This window comes from Piliocolobus tephrosceles, chromosome 8, assembly GCF_002776525.5.
Source record: "Piliocolobus tephrosceles isolate RC106 chromosome 8, ASM277652v3, whole genome shotgun sequence".
Classification (NCBI taxonomy): Eukaryota; Metazoa; Chordata; class Mammalia; order Primates; family Cercopithecidae; genus Piliocolobus; species Piliocolobus tephrosceles.
This window is the reverse complement of record NC_045441.1, coordinates 112,366,232-112,383,150: the sequence shown is the minus strand read 5'-3', so window position 1 is coordinate 112,383,150 and position 16,919 is coordinate 112,366,232. Positions and strand designations below refer to the sequence as shown.

General features: G+C 38.3%; 1 protein-coding gene across 1 annotated transcript in view; it reads left to right on the top strand.

Annotated features, from left to right (window-relative positions):
• SLC13A1 (solute carrier family 13 member 1) overlaps positions 1-16,919 on the top strand; it is a 94,988-nt gene that overhangs the window by 66,451 nt on the left and 11,618 nt on the right. The window contains exons 8-10 of the mRNA XM_023223543.2: positions 8,053-8,172; positions 13,154-13,252; positions 13,711-13,812. Coding sequence (XP_023079311.1) covers positions 8,053-8,172; positions 13,154-13,252; positions 13,711-13,812 — 321 coding nt within the window. The remainder of the gene's footprint in view (positions 1-8,052; positions 8,173-13,153; positions 13,253-13,710; positions 13,813-16,919) is intronic.

Genomic DNA, 16,919 nt, shown 5'->3' with positions numbered 1-16,919 from the left:
ATTACTACTTTCATGGTAGAGTGGTTTTGACGCATCAATCTCATCAAATAAATACAACAGCTGTTGGTTAAACATACACACAAAAGATCTACTGGATAAAGAATGGAAGATTGTCACAAAAAATATTCACATCTTGCTGACTACCAAATTATATTTTTTAGTTTATAGATATCAGCTGTGAAATCTATGGGTAGGGAAAGCATGGTGGATGAAAGCTGTATTATCAACGATCAACACAGTCACTGCTGCTAACTGTGTTTTACATCACTAATTAGAGAGTAAGAATATAAACTTATTATGGTTGACCCTTGAACAACACAGGTTTGAACTGCATGGGTTTGCTCACATGAAGATTTGTTTCAAAAAATGCTGTTGGGCCTCCATATCCACAGGTTCCACATCTGCAACCAAACACAGATCAAAGATACAGTATTTGAGGGCTCTGGAACCCGTGGACACAGAGGGTCAACTTTTCATGTATATACATGGGGATTATCCTGACTTCAGGAGTTGAGTATTTCTAGATTGTGGTAACTGTGGGGGTTGCTAGAACCATACCCCCTCACATATGAGGAACAACTACCTAGCAATAACCACTTTCAAAGATTACTATGATTTTTTCCTGCAGAAATGAGCAATATATACTTCTCAGTAATAATTCCTCCGGTAAATACTATGGAAGAAATTTTAACATGGCAGAGTTTGAACTTAGACCTCAATCCAGATTTCAAGCCCACCATATATTAGCTTAACTTCTGTGACTATCAGTTTCCTTTTCTGTAAAATGGGGATGATATTAGAACTTACAACATTATTGAAATAATTAAATGCCACAATACACATGTGGCTCTAGCAGAGGGTCTGGCACATAGTAACTTGTCAATAATGCTAGCTGTTGTTATTGCTACTGCTCTACTTTTGCCATTGCTGTTAAAAATCTCAGCCTGGATCATGAATGATAAATATTTACTATTTTGAAGAAAATCCTCTGGAAGTACACACATACAAAATGGAAAGGTAGCTTTATCTCAGAGATAATCAAAACTGACTTCAGTTAAAAGGTCTATAGTTGGTGTGGATACTAGCATACTGTGACACTTAATGCCCAAAATCTGTTCCAAGGTTATAAATTTCCAAGACTACATTCATTCTTTTGAAGCTATGTTCTGGGTATTTCCTGGGTATTAAAGTTATTTGTTTTTCAGTGGGGCATAAGTTGCATATAACATATAAGTTACATGCAGTGACAATGAGTCTTCCTAAGAGTCAACCTTGATGCATAAATGTGCTTTAGGTCAAAGCACATCTCCGTGTTATGGGGCATCATTTCTACAGTTGTTTTAAAATGCCACAAAAACATAAAGCTTGTACTCCAGCTTGTGAATGTTTTGTAATATATATGGCATTTTTTCTTTTCACCTGGGGGCTGAAATTGAGGATATGGTGGTTTAATGGACAGAGGTTGTGTTTTAAACTCCTCCTGGCTTAAAAATACAGTTTGATTACACAATCTGACTTTGAGCAATCCACTTAGCCCCCTAAGACTCAGTTTCTTCCTGTGTAAAATAAAAATGTAATGCTTTCTTCACAGGATTTTTGATAAAATTAAAAGTGCTTAGCTCATCTGCTCATTCCTACTTTCTACCTAACCTCTAAAACTAACAGTGCCCCAAGAGAAGCACTTCGCTTCTAAATCTCCATTACTCCTCAGATTATCAGACTCATTTCTATGTTTGTAATACTACCTATGTGCTGATAACTACCAATTTTATAACTCTATCCCTGCCCTCTGCTCTGAATTTCAGACTTATTTATCCAGCTGCATTCCAACATGACCACTTCGAAAACTGAGGGACATATCAAATCATCACATCCCAAAACAGCATGCTTGATCTGCCACCTCCAGCATGCATGATCTGCCACCTCTTCCCTGCCCTCCTGCCAACCCGACCTCCCCTCAGACTTTACCATTTCAACATAATGACATCTTTTCTCTATTTCCTATGTTTTATTCCAAGTATATATAAAATCTATTGCCTTCTGTTTATCTTCACATGTAAACTAAAATCTACTCCACTCTACCCTACTTCTGAGGAACTTTCTTTGTCTTCTAATAGGTTTCCCTGTGTATTCCTCTTCTACTGCTACCTTACAAATGGCAATCAACCTAGTGGCTTAAAACAGCACACATTTATTATCTCATTATTTTTGTGGGTCAACAGTTCAGGCAGAAAGGGGCAGAGCAAGATGGTGGAATAGAAGGCTCCGTGGATAGTACCCCATGCAAGGACACCAATTTAACATCTATCTACACACAGAAAACCTCCTTCATAAGGACCAAAAATCAGGTGAGCACTCACAGTAGCTCTTTTTAATTTCATATCATTGAAAGAGGCACTGAAGAGGTAGAGAAAACAGTCTAAAATCACAGATGCTGCCCCTCCCTCATTCCCTGGCAGTGGCAGCATGTTGCAGAGAACATTCTTGTGCTACGGGGAGAGGTGAGGGAAAGCAATTGTGAGGCATTGAAATCAGTGCTGCCCTGTCATAGCAGAAAGAAAAACTGGACCAAACTCAGCAGATGCCCACACACTGAGGGAGTATTTAAACCAGCCCTAGCCAGAGAAGAAGTGCCCATCCCAGCAGTTGGAACTTGACTTCCCACAACCCTCACCACTGCGGGCTAAAGTGTTCTGAGGCCAAAAATAAACCTGAAAGGAAGTCTAGGCCACAAAAACTACAACTCCTAGGCATCTCCTAGTGCTGAACTGGGCCCAGAGCCAGAGGACTTGTGTTGGGGGAATGTAGTCTACTGGGACATCAGACAGGGCAGCTAAGGGAGTCCTGACATCATCTCTTCACTAACTCCCAGTTGCACAGATTGCAGCTCCAAAAAAAAAGACTCCTTCCTACTGCTCGAGGACAGGAGAAGAGAGGAGAGGGAAGAGTGGAGAGGACTTCGTCTTGCATCTTGTATACCAGCTCAGTCACAGCAAGTTAGGGCACTGGCCTCCTTTCCAGGCCCTAGTTTTGAGATGACATTTCTAGACACACTGGGCCAGAATGAAATGTTTTCTTGAAGGAAAAGGCCCAGTCCTGGGAGGATGCATCACCTGTTAACTAAAGAGCTCTTCGTCAGCCAGCCATGGTGGTTCACGCCTGTGATCGCAGCACTGTGGGAGGCCGAGGTGGGTGGATCACGAAGTCAGGAGCTCCAGACCAGGCTGGCCAACATAGTGAAACCCCATCTCTACTAAAAATACAAAAATTAGCCGGTCATGGTGGCACAGGTCTGTAGTCCCAGCTACTCGGGAGGCTGAGGCAGGAGAATCACTTGAACTTGGTGAGCCGAGATCACGCCACTGCACTCCAGCTTGGGCAACAGAGTGAGACTTTATCTAAAAAAAAAAAAAAGCTCTTGGCCCCTGAAAAACCAGCAGCAAGACTCAAATACTACATCAAGGGCTTTGGGTGAGACTCTAAGAGATTCTGGCTTCAGGTGAGAATCAGTGCATTCTTTCCTGTGAGGGCTATGGGGTGAGACTCCTGCTGCTTGACAAAAGCAGAGGGAAAAATAAAGGGGACTTCGACTTGCACTTTAGGTACCAGCTTGGCCACAGGGGTGGAGCACCAAGCAGGTTCTTAAGGTCTCTGATTCCTTGACTTGGTTCTTGAATGGCATTTATGGACCTGTCCTGGGAAGGAGGGGGAGCCCACTGCCCTGAAAGGTGAGTCCCAGGCCAGGCAGTATTCACACAAGCTGACTGAAGAGCCCTTGGACCTTAAGGGAACATCAGTGGTAGTTTGGCAATGCTCCCCATGGATCTGTGGTGGCAATGGACATTAAAAATGGGCAAAATATTTGAATATTTCTCAAAAGAAGACATACGAATGGCAAACAGGCATATGAAAATGCATTCAACATCGTTGATCATCAGAGAAATGTAAATCAAAACTACAATGAGATATCATCTCACCCCAGATAAAATGGCTTTTATCCAAAAGACAGGCAATAACAAATGCTGGTGGGGATGTAGAGAAAAGGGAACCCTCACACACTGTTGGTAGAAATGTAAATTATTAGGACAACCAGTATGGAAAACAGTTCAGAAGTTCCTCAAAAACGAACATAAATCCACCATATGATTCAGCAATCCCACTGCAGGGTATATACCTAAAAGAGAGAAAATCAGTGTTTGGAAGATATATCTGCACTCCCATGTTTGTTGCAATACTGTGTGTATTAATAATAGCCACGATTTGGATGCAACCTAAGTGCCCATCAACAGATGGATAAAGAAAATGTGGTACACATACACAATGGAATACTGTTTAGCCATAAAAAAGAATGAGATCCTGTCATTTGCAACAACATAAATGGAACTGGAAGTCAGTATGTTAAGTGAAATAAACCAGGCACAAAAAGACATTACATGTTCTCACTTATTTGTGGGATCTAAAATCAAAACAAATGAACTAACGGTGATAGACAGTAGAAGAATGGTGACCCAAGACTAGGAAGGATAATAGGGTGTGGGCTGAAAGGTGGAGATGGTTAATGGGTACAAAATTAACAGAAAGAATGAATAACACCTAGTATTTGATAGGACAACAGGGTGACTATAGTTAATAATTTAATTGTATATTTAAAAATAACTAAAAGAGTATAATTGGATTGTTTGTAACATAAAGGATAAATGTTTGAGGGGATGGATAATCCCATTTCCATCGTATGATTATTACAAATTGAATGCCTTTATCAAAACATCTCATGTACCCCATACATATATACTCCAACTATGTACCCACAAAAATTAAAAATCTTAAGAATTTTTTTAAAAAAGACTCCAGGCAAAGGTTAGCTCGGCTCTTGCTCAGAATCTTACCAGGCTGACAGCAGGGTGGCAACTGGGCCTGTAACCTAGATAGAGGCTCAGGGTATTCCTCCAAGCTCATTGAGGTTGTCAGGAGAATTTGGTTCCTTGCAGTTTAATTACTGAGGTGTCCATTTTCTTGCTGTTTGTTGGCATGGGGTCACTCTCAGCTTCTAAAGGCTGCCCTCAGGCCCTTGCTACAGGGCCCCGTCCTCTGACAACAGGACGTTTGCTTCTTCAGGACAGCAGGAAACTCTCTTTTAAGGGCTCACCTGATTAAGTTAGGCCTACCCAGGGTAGTTCATGCTTTTGATTAACTCTATCAATTGATAGGGACTCTGATTACCTAAGGAAAATCCCTTCACTCTTTTCACTAAGCAACCTAATCACAGGAGTGATATCTCATCATATTCCCAGATTCTACCCACACAGAAAAGGAGATTGTACAAGGCATGTATACTAGGAGGCAGGAATTTGGGTCGTATCTTGGAACTCTGCCTACCACATCCTGAACATCACACACTGTTTCCACTCTTCTTGACTTCAATCCTGAGAATGCATCCAGGAGCCAATCTGTTTTAGGTCAGTTACTAAGTAGATCATGTCACGTTACTAACTTACTATGTTCCAATTAGTCCTTATTGCATTTGTAATAAAATCCAAATTCTTTCAGACTGGCTACAAGGTTATATATGATCTGATCCCTATTGACTACTTCTTTCATGTCACACTCACCTTAACTCACTACCCACAGCCACGGTGGTCTCCTGTCTCTCCACAAGTGCGACAAACTGATTCCTAACTCAAGGACTTTGTAATTGCTATTTCCTCTGTCTGGAATGCTGTTTCCTAGTTATTCACATGACTGGCTCCTTCTTGCTATTTAGGTCTCATCTAAAACGTTATCTTCTCTGATGACGTTATGTAAAATTTCCCCCTTCCCCTAATCACATTTTATTACATCATTCTGTTTTATTTCCTATTTTGTTATATGTTTACCTGTTTATTGCCTGTGTTCCCTACTTGAACATAAACTTCATGAGAGCCCACACCAGGTCAATCTCATTCACCACTATGTCCCTAGTGGCTTGGAGAGCACCTGGCACTTGGTAGACACCAAACAGTGTTAGGTAAAAGAAAAGGATTTCATCAGAATTAAATCTCTTAGCATAGTTCATGACAGAAGAAATCTGTATTTGCTTTAGACGCATGTTTGAAGTCTCTTCACTTGTAGGATATAAGAAAAAGTGGGAAAAGGAACATCACAGCAAAAGAAAATCCTTAGAGTATGCCATATATTTCTTTATTTGCTCAAAATATTCACTCTAGGTATAAGGGTAAAGGTAATGATTAAAGAGGCATAGTCCCATGTGGTTATTTATATACTTCCATACTATTAAACTAAACAAAACAACAAAGTTTAACTTTTTCAGGCTTTCATTTTTCTAAAGAAACTATTCCTTCAGGCAAAAATTCTGAAAAGCCCGTCTTCAGTCAAATACATTTTGCAGGATTCTCTCCAGTGGGTAGAGAGAACTCTGCATACTGATTTCAAGATATGAGCCACAGATGGTGAAAAGTGAAATTAGGCTTGAGGACATGGGTCTAAATCTAATCCAAGCAGCATTCCTAAGTGTCGTTAGGTTGTATACAGACTAACATAGGTCATCCTGTAATCCAAGTCTAATGTTAATGGGAAATCAGCTTTTCCCCCGTTACTTTATTTTCCAATTGGAGACAACAAACATTTTTCAAAAACGAACAGTTTTCAATAGAGCCTCATGGATGTGACAAAGCATTTTTCCATTCACCACACTGCCAATTTTCTAACATCTTTAATTATCATTTGTCACTTTCTAATTGCGTAAATATGTAAGCTAATATTTGGATCTCTTCAAGGTAGATAAAAATTATCCTCAAGTTGCTAAAGATAATTGTAGGGCCTAGGGAGATTAGTAATTTTTCATAAGCTCAAAGAAAATTATAGAAAACCTTAGAAATCTAGAGTTTTGAGGACCCATTATTATTAAGAACCATCTTAAAGTAGAAAAAGAAACACTCTAAAGTGTATAAATTTGCTACATAGATATAACATGAAATATTTTATTACATGATTTTTAAATGACAAAAGACAAAGTATGATTCAAATAGAAAAAAATGCAAATCTGTATTTCTATAAAGTTCTACGTATTTTATGACTTCAAGAATATTAAAATATGCTAACAATGTTTTCATTACTTCTGTATATCTTTGTTTTTCAGATTTTCAAATTTATCTCTGTGTTACTGCTTTTAGAAAAAAAGTAAAGACAACTGTTTCTCAAATTTCCTACTGTTTCTCCGTAGTTATAAAATAGATGACTGTATAAGAATTTATTTGGTATGAGACATTTTAGAACAATGAATGTGAGGTTACCAAAGAAACTGTGCTAGTGTCTGACCTTTTGTTGTTGTTGTTATTATGTGAGTTTAAAAGTTGAAAAATAACTAGGTAAGATAAAAAGAAAAGTTGTTGATTTCTTCAGAACTTTTAATTATTTTTATCTGGCTCAGAGTTATTCCATTTGACTGTGCCCCAAAGCACCACCTGGTACTAGGAAGAAAGAGCTACCATATACCTGGTTCGATGGTTGCTGTGCTTTGAGGTAGAAGAAACAGAGGGGAAAACAGCCTTGGGAGATGACTTGGGCTGGATCAGAGTTCTTTCGTAGGGCCAAGAATTCTAGTCACCAAGGTGAAATGGGAACAGACATTCAGTCCCATTAATTTTCACCCATTCCCAATTCTGCTTATGTGTCTTTCCTTGTTCATATACTGATGATTTGAGTAGTGACAACAAAATGCACACACCTCATGAACACCTATTTCTTGTGCGTTTAATGAGTACCAAGCACTGTGCTGGGTTTTTTCCACAAGCACTTCCTTAAAGATTAAATGTAGAGAACAAAAATCAAAACACATCCACTCTTGCTTTTATGGGATGCAGCAATAATTATGCAGTTACAGAATCAAGACAGGAGACAAGGGGTAAAAGTACTCTACTTAATGATGAGTATATTCCAGGACTTCCTTCTTGGACAGCAACACAGGAAAGAGGTGGACTGCTGCTTTCCTGTTACAATCTGAAATGATTCCACCTGTCTCTCCTTCCCTGAATACGTCTCCATGTTTTCACACAGACGCTATCCTGACTGTCGTTGCCTCAACTTTGGATCATGGTTTACATTTTCCTTCCCGGCTGCTCTTATCATTCTACTCTTATCCTGGATCTGGCTTCAGTGGCTTTTCCTAGGATTCAAGTAAGTAAATATTTCATGGTAATAGGCTAAAAAAAGGTGTCTAGGTTCCTAGTTCTTAGCTTCTTATCCGATGCTCTTTCCCCTATGCCATGCAGGCTACAAAATGAATACACACAAATACATATTTTAAGGATAAGCTTGAATCTCATTTAAATAATACTGACTGTGGAAGAGTTAATTAAAGATTAGAAAGGGGCCAGATGCAGTGACTCATGCCTATAATCCCAGCACTTTGAAAGGCCAAGGTGGAAGGATTGCTTGTGCAATCCTCTCTGAGTTCAAGACCAGCCTGGACAATATGGCAAAACCCTGTCTGTACCCAAAACAAACAAATAAACAAACAAAAACCCCCCAAAAACAAAAACAACAACAAAAACCTCCCCGCTAAAAGGACCATAGGCATGGTGGTGTGCGCCTCTTGTCCCAGCTACTCAAGAGGCTAGGTGGAAGGATTGCTTGAGCTTGCCGGGCGAAAGTTGCAGTGGGTTGAGATCACACCACTGCCCTACAGCCTTGGCGACAGAGAATTGTCTCAAAAAATAAAATAAATAAAAATAAAGATTAGGGCCAGGCACGGTGGCTCACGCCTGTAATCCCAGCACTTTGGGAGCCCAAGGTGGTTGGATCACGTGGTCAGGATATCCAAACCATCCTGGTCAACATGGTGAAACCCCATCTCTACTAAAAAAATACAAAAATTAGCCAGATGTGGTGTCAGGCAACTGTAGTCCCAGCTACTCAGGAGGCTGAGGCAGGAGAATCACTTGAACCCGGGTGGCAGAGGCTGTAGTGAGTGGAGATTGTGCCACTGCATTCCAGCCTGGGTGACAGAGTGAGACTCTGTCTTAAATAAATAAATAACTAAAGATTAGAAAACAAATCATCTAGGTGCCCTTTGAGTCCTAAGATGATAAGACATTGAAGGGCATAAATAACTCAATCTGATGTCCAACTTGTTAAAGAGGAATTTTAAGGCTTGCCCCTCCACTTAGTTTAATGTGGGGATTTCCTTGGGTTATCAAGCTACTTACACTGTGACAAATAGGGCTTCCTGCATCACGCTAGCACCAAAATTGACATCCTTTTCAATATACCAAATACAATAAAGATCTGAGGATGTTCTCTGTGGAAAGAATATTGCTTTAGGAATTACTAGACCAGGAATAAAATTGTAGCTTCTCAGAGGTCAGATAAGGGATCATTACAAGTCCAGACCCATTCTCAGTCTCAGTGTCTTTAATTGTAAGATGATAGAATTTACCCAGAAAATCAGTAAGATCCCTTCCAAGGCTATAATTCTAATACATCTGGGCCTAAATTGAACACATAGATGTCAAAGTAAAAAAAAAAAAAAAAATGTTGACCAATGGAGACCGACTGATGCCACTAAAATGTCAAATATATGCATTTAAAGACAACTTCAAAATATTATCTTGGCTGGGATCAAAGCTGGTAGTTCATAAGTACCAATGAGTTACATGACTTAGATGACAATGAGCATTTAAAATTATGAAGGGCTCCAGAGCAAAATCTAAAATGCAGCCTGTAATTTCTACTCATTTAACAATACTCCTAAAAGAAAGTTGAAGTTGCTGTATGTCAAATATTGAGTATTTTTTTTTTCCTGAAAAACAAAACAACTCAAATTGATTTTTGTGGGGTTTTATTTAAATAATTTCAAGGACCTATGAATAAAACAGCATGTTATTCATCAAACCAGAGAGACTGAAGCCAACTATGCGTACTTCCTTTGAAAAGCGAAATGCTTTGGGAGGCTGGTAGGGTGTATCTACTGAGGTAAGCAGTTCGAGACCAGCCTGGCCAACATGATGAAACCCCTTCTCTACTAAAAATACAAAAATTAGCTGGGCATGGTGGCAGGCCTGTAATCCCAGCTACTCAGGAGGCTGAGGCAGGAGAATTGCTTGAACCTGGGAGGCGGAGGTTGTACCATTGCACTCCAGCCTATGTGACAAGAGCAAAAGTTAAAAAAAAAAAAAGAAAAGAAAAAAAGAAAGAAAGAAAAGAAAAGAAAAGAAAGGAAAAGAAAAAGAAAAATGCTGAAATCAGATGAGGTTCCATGCCTGTGGCCATGGTTTCCATTTCTAGTTATATGAGGACTAACATTCTCCCCTCTTGATTCCTCTTTCTGCTTTTTCTCTAGAACTGCCATGGTTTTATTAGTAGTGAGAAGATGGTACTGATGATTAAAAAAGTAATTCTATCCAGATTGTGGGAGCAGCATGTGGCAGTCCTGCTGAAGCAAATGTGTAGAATGTCACTGACTTCAGCAGGTGGGCATCAGTGGGGAGAGGCCAGCTGCATACTAAGTGCCCCTTTCAGGAAACCCAAGCCTTTGGGGACTATTCAATTGTGCAGGTAGCAATGCAGGATACAGGAGATGGCAATCCCAAGTCAAAAGAGTCTCAGGTTCTTCATTGCTACATTTAATGACTTTGTAAAATATATATGCAACCATTGTCATTATTTTAAAATGGCACACCACTTAAAAAGGAGAAATTAAGAACATAAAAGGCAAATATATTGAAATGTGCTCTCAATGAGGAAAAACAAAATCCCATGAAATGCATAAACTAGGTAAAGTCCAGAAATCCTGATCAGTCATATATTTAAACAGTCCCCTTGGTGTCCACTATCTGTTAGACACTGCACAGCTTCATGCTCCAGCTAATTTTTCAGTGTCCTTTTCCGTCTGCCAAGGTGTTTACCTCCAGAGATTTTAGATTGACAGATGGAAGTTATCAGCCACCCCCTGGCAGACTAGCATACATTCTGATTTGTGTGTTGGCTATTAACACAGTTAACTCACCCATTATAAATGATCCCAACATACCTGAGAAGAGGAGCTCATCTGTCAGTGCCATTGAACTTATGTAAATGGAGAGTTTGATGCATTGTCATAGGCTTTGTCAGTTCCTTTGTGAAGGCATTAACCTTCATTTGTAGCAAAGCCAATTTGGCTTTTGACTTAACTATTTATTGTCTGCAACCAAAATGATAAACTACATATGCAATGTACTAGGTGGAAAATTGTTTCTAAGGAGACTCATCTCTTTCTTTAACTATGATTTTCTCTTCTACAGACTGCTCTCTAGGTGGCCCATAGATTAGTTTCTTACAATAGTAGTATTTATGTCATGACAAGGGGTAAAAGTTTGAGACTGACACTAGTCAGTAATTTAACTGAGATTGCAAAAAAGCAATTATTTCCTAATTGATCATAAATGTAGCACTGTCCATTCACTCACATTCAGGCATTGAGGTGTATGCATGAGGGTGATTATGAATGTATAAGCTTGCCCCAGCTATTTTACAGAAGAAAATGTCCTTTCTGTCTATACTCACACAAAATGTAAACTAACTGAGCTACTCACAAACATTCCAAGAGATAATCCATGAGAATCTAGCCATTTTCTCATTTAGTTCTTCCTCTGGAGGAATTTTTTTACAAAATCTACATCTAGAACAGTATTTCACAAAAACTGTTCCGTTTTGAAGACACTGGTCTTCAGGACAGAAAATTAGTAAGGAAAGAGATCACTAAAACAAGCAGCTGAAAACGATGAAAAGTGGCAGTTACTATTGGAAATAAACAGGAAGATTATGTTGTGGGTGCTATTAGGACATATGAGTAAAGAAACTTAAAGAAAAAATGTAATAAGAGTTTTACTTCTTTTTAAAATTCTATCCTAAGTTCCTTGATACATGGGCAGGATGTGCAGGTTTGTTATACAGGCAAACGTGTGCCATGATGGTTTGTTGCACCTATCAACCCATCACCTAGATATCAAGCCCCGAATGAATTACCTATTTATCTTGATGCTCTCCCTCCCTCCACACCCCTGACAGGCCCCAGTGTGTGTTGTTCTTCTCCCTGGGTCCATGTGTTCTCATTGTTCAGCTCCCACTTACGAGTGAGAACATGCGGTGTTTGGTTTTCTGTTACTGTGTTAGTTTACTGAGGATAATGACTTCCAGCTTCATCCATGTCCCTGCAAAGGACATGATCTCATTCCTTGTTGTGGCTGCATAGTATTCCATAGTGTATATGTACCAATTTTCTTTATACAGTCTATCACTGATAGGCATTTGGATTGATTCCATGTCTTTGCTATTGTGAATAGTGCTGCAGTGAACATATGCATGCATGTATCATTATAACAGAATGATTTATATTCCTTTGGGTAAATACCAAGTAATTGGATTGCTGGGTCAAATGGTATTTATGGTGAGTTTATTTTACTTCTAAGACTAGGCTTGGTCTCTGACCATGATCAGTCCCCGCACTAGTGTAAGACTCAAGTTTAGCATAATTTGTGAAAATTGATGGATCTGACCCCAACTGTCTCATACATTGCCAAAGGTACTATTGGATTGATGGGTCAAGTATTTACTTTGTATGTTCAGAGGTAGCAGTGTTCAGAGATAACCGACCAAAGAAAACATCTATGATCACGTCACTGTCCCTGCCCTCAAATAATTTAACTAGTGGGCTAAAACTTATAGGCATGGTTTAGGCAACCAAGATACACAATAAATACATGTATAGGCAACCAAGATACACAATAAATACATTTTAAATATATAAGATCCAGTACATAATAAAATGTTAGTTAGAGATAAGTTAGAGATAAGTAGCACATGGCAAAATTCCAATGGTACAAAATAACTTGGAAAAAGGAAGAGAGATTGGTAAAGGACGTCACGGAAAATATGCAATGAAAATAGAACATGAAAAAGTGAGCAAACCAGGCAAAAACAGAAAAGACAGAAGACATTCAAAAAAGGAGATGGAGGTAGAGGTGAAAAGCACAGATATCTGTTATTAACAGGGAGATTCATATCGCATGAAGGGAGATTCATATTGCATGAAGATGATGACGTTTTGCAGAAATATCTTCCTTACAGCAAGGTGGTAGTAAAAGAATTTCTTGTTTACGGGCTTAATTATTCTTTGCAGTTTTAAGGAGATGTTCAAATGTGGCAAAACCAAAACAGTCCAACAAAAAGCTTGTGCCGAAGTGATTAAGCAAGAATACCAAAAGCTTGGGCCAATAAGGTAAGACACACACACACACACACACACACACACACACACACACAGAGAGAGAGAGAGAGAGAGAGAGAGAGAGAGAGAGAAGAGAGAAAGAGAAAGGCTGTTTATACTGCAAGTAGCTGTTGAAAAGCAAACAAGCACATAATTGCTTGCAAGATATTTATAACACTGGATTAGGGCCCCAAATTTGCTAAGCTATGGAGATTACAGACTATAACTCAACATGATAAAACACATACCCTGCTAACTAAATTTGCCAGGTAAAATGAAAAGAAGCTGAGACACCCCAAAGAGGAGTAAGGGCTTTTTCAAACTGCACTGATGCTTTCAAATTATTGACACATCTAGTTCTTACAGTGTTTAGTGTTCTACTGAGCTCACTCCTGACAATAGCCCAAGGAGTTTCTACAAATGTCCTGACTTAGAAAATAAGAAATGATGCTGTTGGAATTTTTCCACAGGTATCAGGAAATTGTGACCTTGGTCCTCTTCATTCTAATGGCTCTGCTATGGTTTAGTAGAGATCCTGGATTTGTTCCTGGTTGGTCTGCACTTTTTTCAGAGTAAGTTTTGCATGCTATGTTTGTCAGCCCTTCCTGTTTTATACTCTGCTTCTCTCCTATGTGGTTCCCATAATTCTGAAAGATTGGATGAGATATTTTTCTTTCTTCCCCTTGAAAATATATTTTAAATTCTAATCTTTTCAGGAAAAAAATTATAAGGAATGAAATCTAGGATAAGAGCACAGGAAGCATAACCATACTACTTACTCTGTTACTAAAAGGCAAAGTCCAGTAGACAAAATTATTCCCATCCCTACAAAATTAGAAATCTAATATGCAGAAAGGCTATGTTCTGTGGTGGTAGGGAGCATAGATTTCAGAGCCACACTGCTTGGGTTCCATTCCTGATTCATCCACTTACTTTAGACAAGTCACTTAATTCTCAGTGTCTTCATCTGTAAGATGGAGATAATTATAGCATTTAGAATAGTGCTGGCCTTCTCCCTATAGGAAGTGCTATACTAATGTTATTATGTGAAATAAGTACCACTCAATGCCTCCTAATAATCTGATATAAATTTATATTATGTGATTTTTACCCACTTTGTTTTTTAATTCTATGGAGGACTATTTGTTTGGTTTAATATCTTGTCTTTTTCTTCATTTATTTACATTTTTGCACTGGTTCACTATAAGTTCAGCCCAGCCTCCATTTCATAGATAAGGAATTTCTGAAGAAATAATAAGACTGATTTTAAAAGCTGATGCTAGAAGCTAGGTCAGAGTTAATTTTATATCTCAGTGTCTTATACACCGGTAGTTAATTGCTGAGTCGTGTAAAGTTAGGGGGAAGAGTATAGCATAATTTTCTAAATTAAGGACCATCCTACATGTCAAAATAAATAATTTGGTTGTGAGATTTGTGTTCCCAATCTTTCACTGAAGTACTGTAATTTCCAAATCCAGCACATGTCTTACTTGAACTTCCTATCTCACATTACCCAGCAAAAAATAATTTTTTTTTTTTTGTATTTTGGGGTATAAACCAAAATTGTTTAGGTCATATGTATTTTGCCCACATAGAATAAAGAAATTCTTCCCTCCTTGAATCAGAACCTTCTGGTTTTATAGGCATTGCCGATGTTTCTAAAGGGTGCGAAGTCTGAATCCAAATCCCTAATGACCACACAAGTCAAGCAATGCAATATGGTGGTATGTTTTAAAGGATCGGCTTCATTTTTATAAACTATTTGATTCCCTTAGAAATAAAACTTTTCTTTTTGAGAGGTTTAGATATCCAATTATTTAAATCAAATTATTATGTAATGTTTAATTAGTACTTTGTGGTTTTGTGGTAGGATCTAGATCGATATAAAAAATAATGCCTTCCCCTTATAAAATCCAAATTCCGTCATCCTAGACAGGGAGAGTCTTTATCTAAACACCAGTGTGTAAGAATTAAATGAAATCAGAAGATAGTTAATAAAGCCCAGGCAGAAATTCCAATAGGAAATTCAATATAATCAGCTTCTGATTTCTGTTTCTTATGGGAGGAAACAGGAGATGTTTTGTTTGTAGCAGGAAAGCAGTGTATTGGCTATGAGCAGGCACTCATGCCACCTACAATTCTGAGAGAAAACAATAGGAAAGGAACAAAGGTTTGAGAGAGGATGGGATTTTAAACTATAAATCTAATTGACAAACCCAAAACAAATAAAATTTGCATCAGCTTAATAGTTTCTAATGCTGAGACAAACTAACTGCTTTCCTGACAAACTAAATATAAGTTATAATATGATAAGAATAGTTTTTAAAGTACTTTGAAAATAAATTATTTCAGTATTTATGCCTTGATTTAATTTAATGTATATATTTTGTAGGATATATTTGTTATGCAGAGTTTCAGGCATTAAGAATTTCTAAAGCTAACATGATATATCAAGATTTATAGCTACCACCTAATGTTTTCATTCCATCTGTTTGTACCTGGACTGAATTCAATGTGTCTTTTTATATCAGACAAAATCTGGTTACATGATGCCTGGCCCAATTTGCCAAAAATTCAACCAAAAATTATACTGAAATAAAAGAAACAAGGTATAATAAAATTATAAGTATCAGTCCAGTTTGTAGGATAAATTATGGTAAGGTAGATTTTTAACTAATAATGAAAGAAAATGTATCTATACTTAAAGAAAGTAGACTGCTTTAAAAATTGCTAGATTGAGAAAGATACGGCATTTGTTTGGCTTTTTGGATTTTTCAAGTAAATTATAGAAGTAGAGAAGCTTCTGTAGTGTGTACACATTACTGAGTTACAAGATAGTAAAAGAATCTTTAGCATGGTACATATTTCTTCTCAGGCTACAGAAATGCACTAGTTAATATTGCTGACTTTTAAAACTAAATTATAATTATTAAGGCCTGTTTCAGTTATACCTGGTCTCCAGGTTCTTTACTGTTGAGACTTCTGGGAACCTGTCTTATTTGTTACAACGGTCTGGTGATTCTAAGACCCCATCTGTTCCTGAAACAGTCTTAATTTATACGGTGATCATTTGTGAGCATTGGCTAAACCACTCCAACAATTAATATTCTTGATTGAATTTCATGGGGTACAAAGCATTAAGTAGGTTGTTTTCGTTTGTATGATATAGTTAGAGCCTATAACCACAGAAGCAGGTGTGATATCTCAGAAAACAGATCAATTCCTTTTCACAATTTATAGAAGAGTTTTAGGGGATCACAGAAACATCATGCCTTGCCACAATTTAATAGAGGGATGCTATAAATCAATGACATGTGGCTTTCTCTGCTCTAGCAATGTTTCACCTTCAAATCTTGATCAATATAATTAAATTAAATAATTCAAAGAAGAAATTGTTGGCCGGGCACAGTGGATCAAGCCTGTAATCCCAGCACTTTGGGAGGCCGATACGGGTGGATCATGAGGTCAGGAGATCGAGACCATCCTGGCTAACACGGTGAAACCCTGTCTCTACTAAAAAATACAAAAAACTAGCCGGGCGAGGTGGCGGGCGCCTGTAGTCCCAACTACTCCGGAGGCTGAGGCAGGAGAATGGCATGAACCTGGGAGGCGGAGCTTGCAGTGAGCTGAGATCCGGCCACTGCACTCCAGCCTAGGTGACAGAGTGAGACTCTGTCTC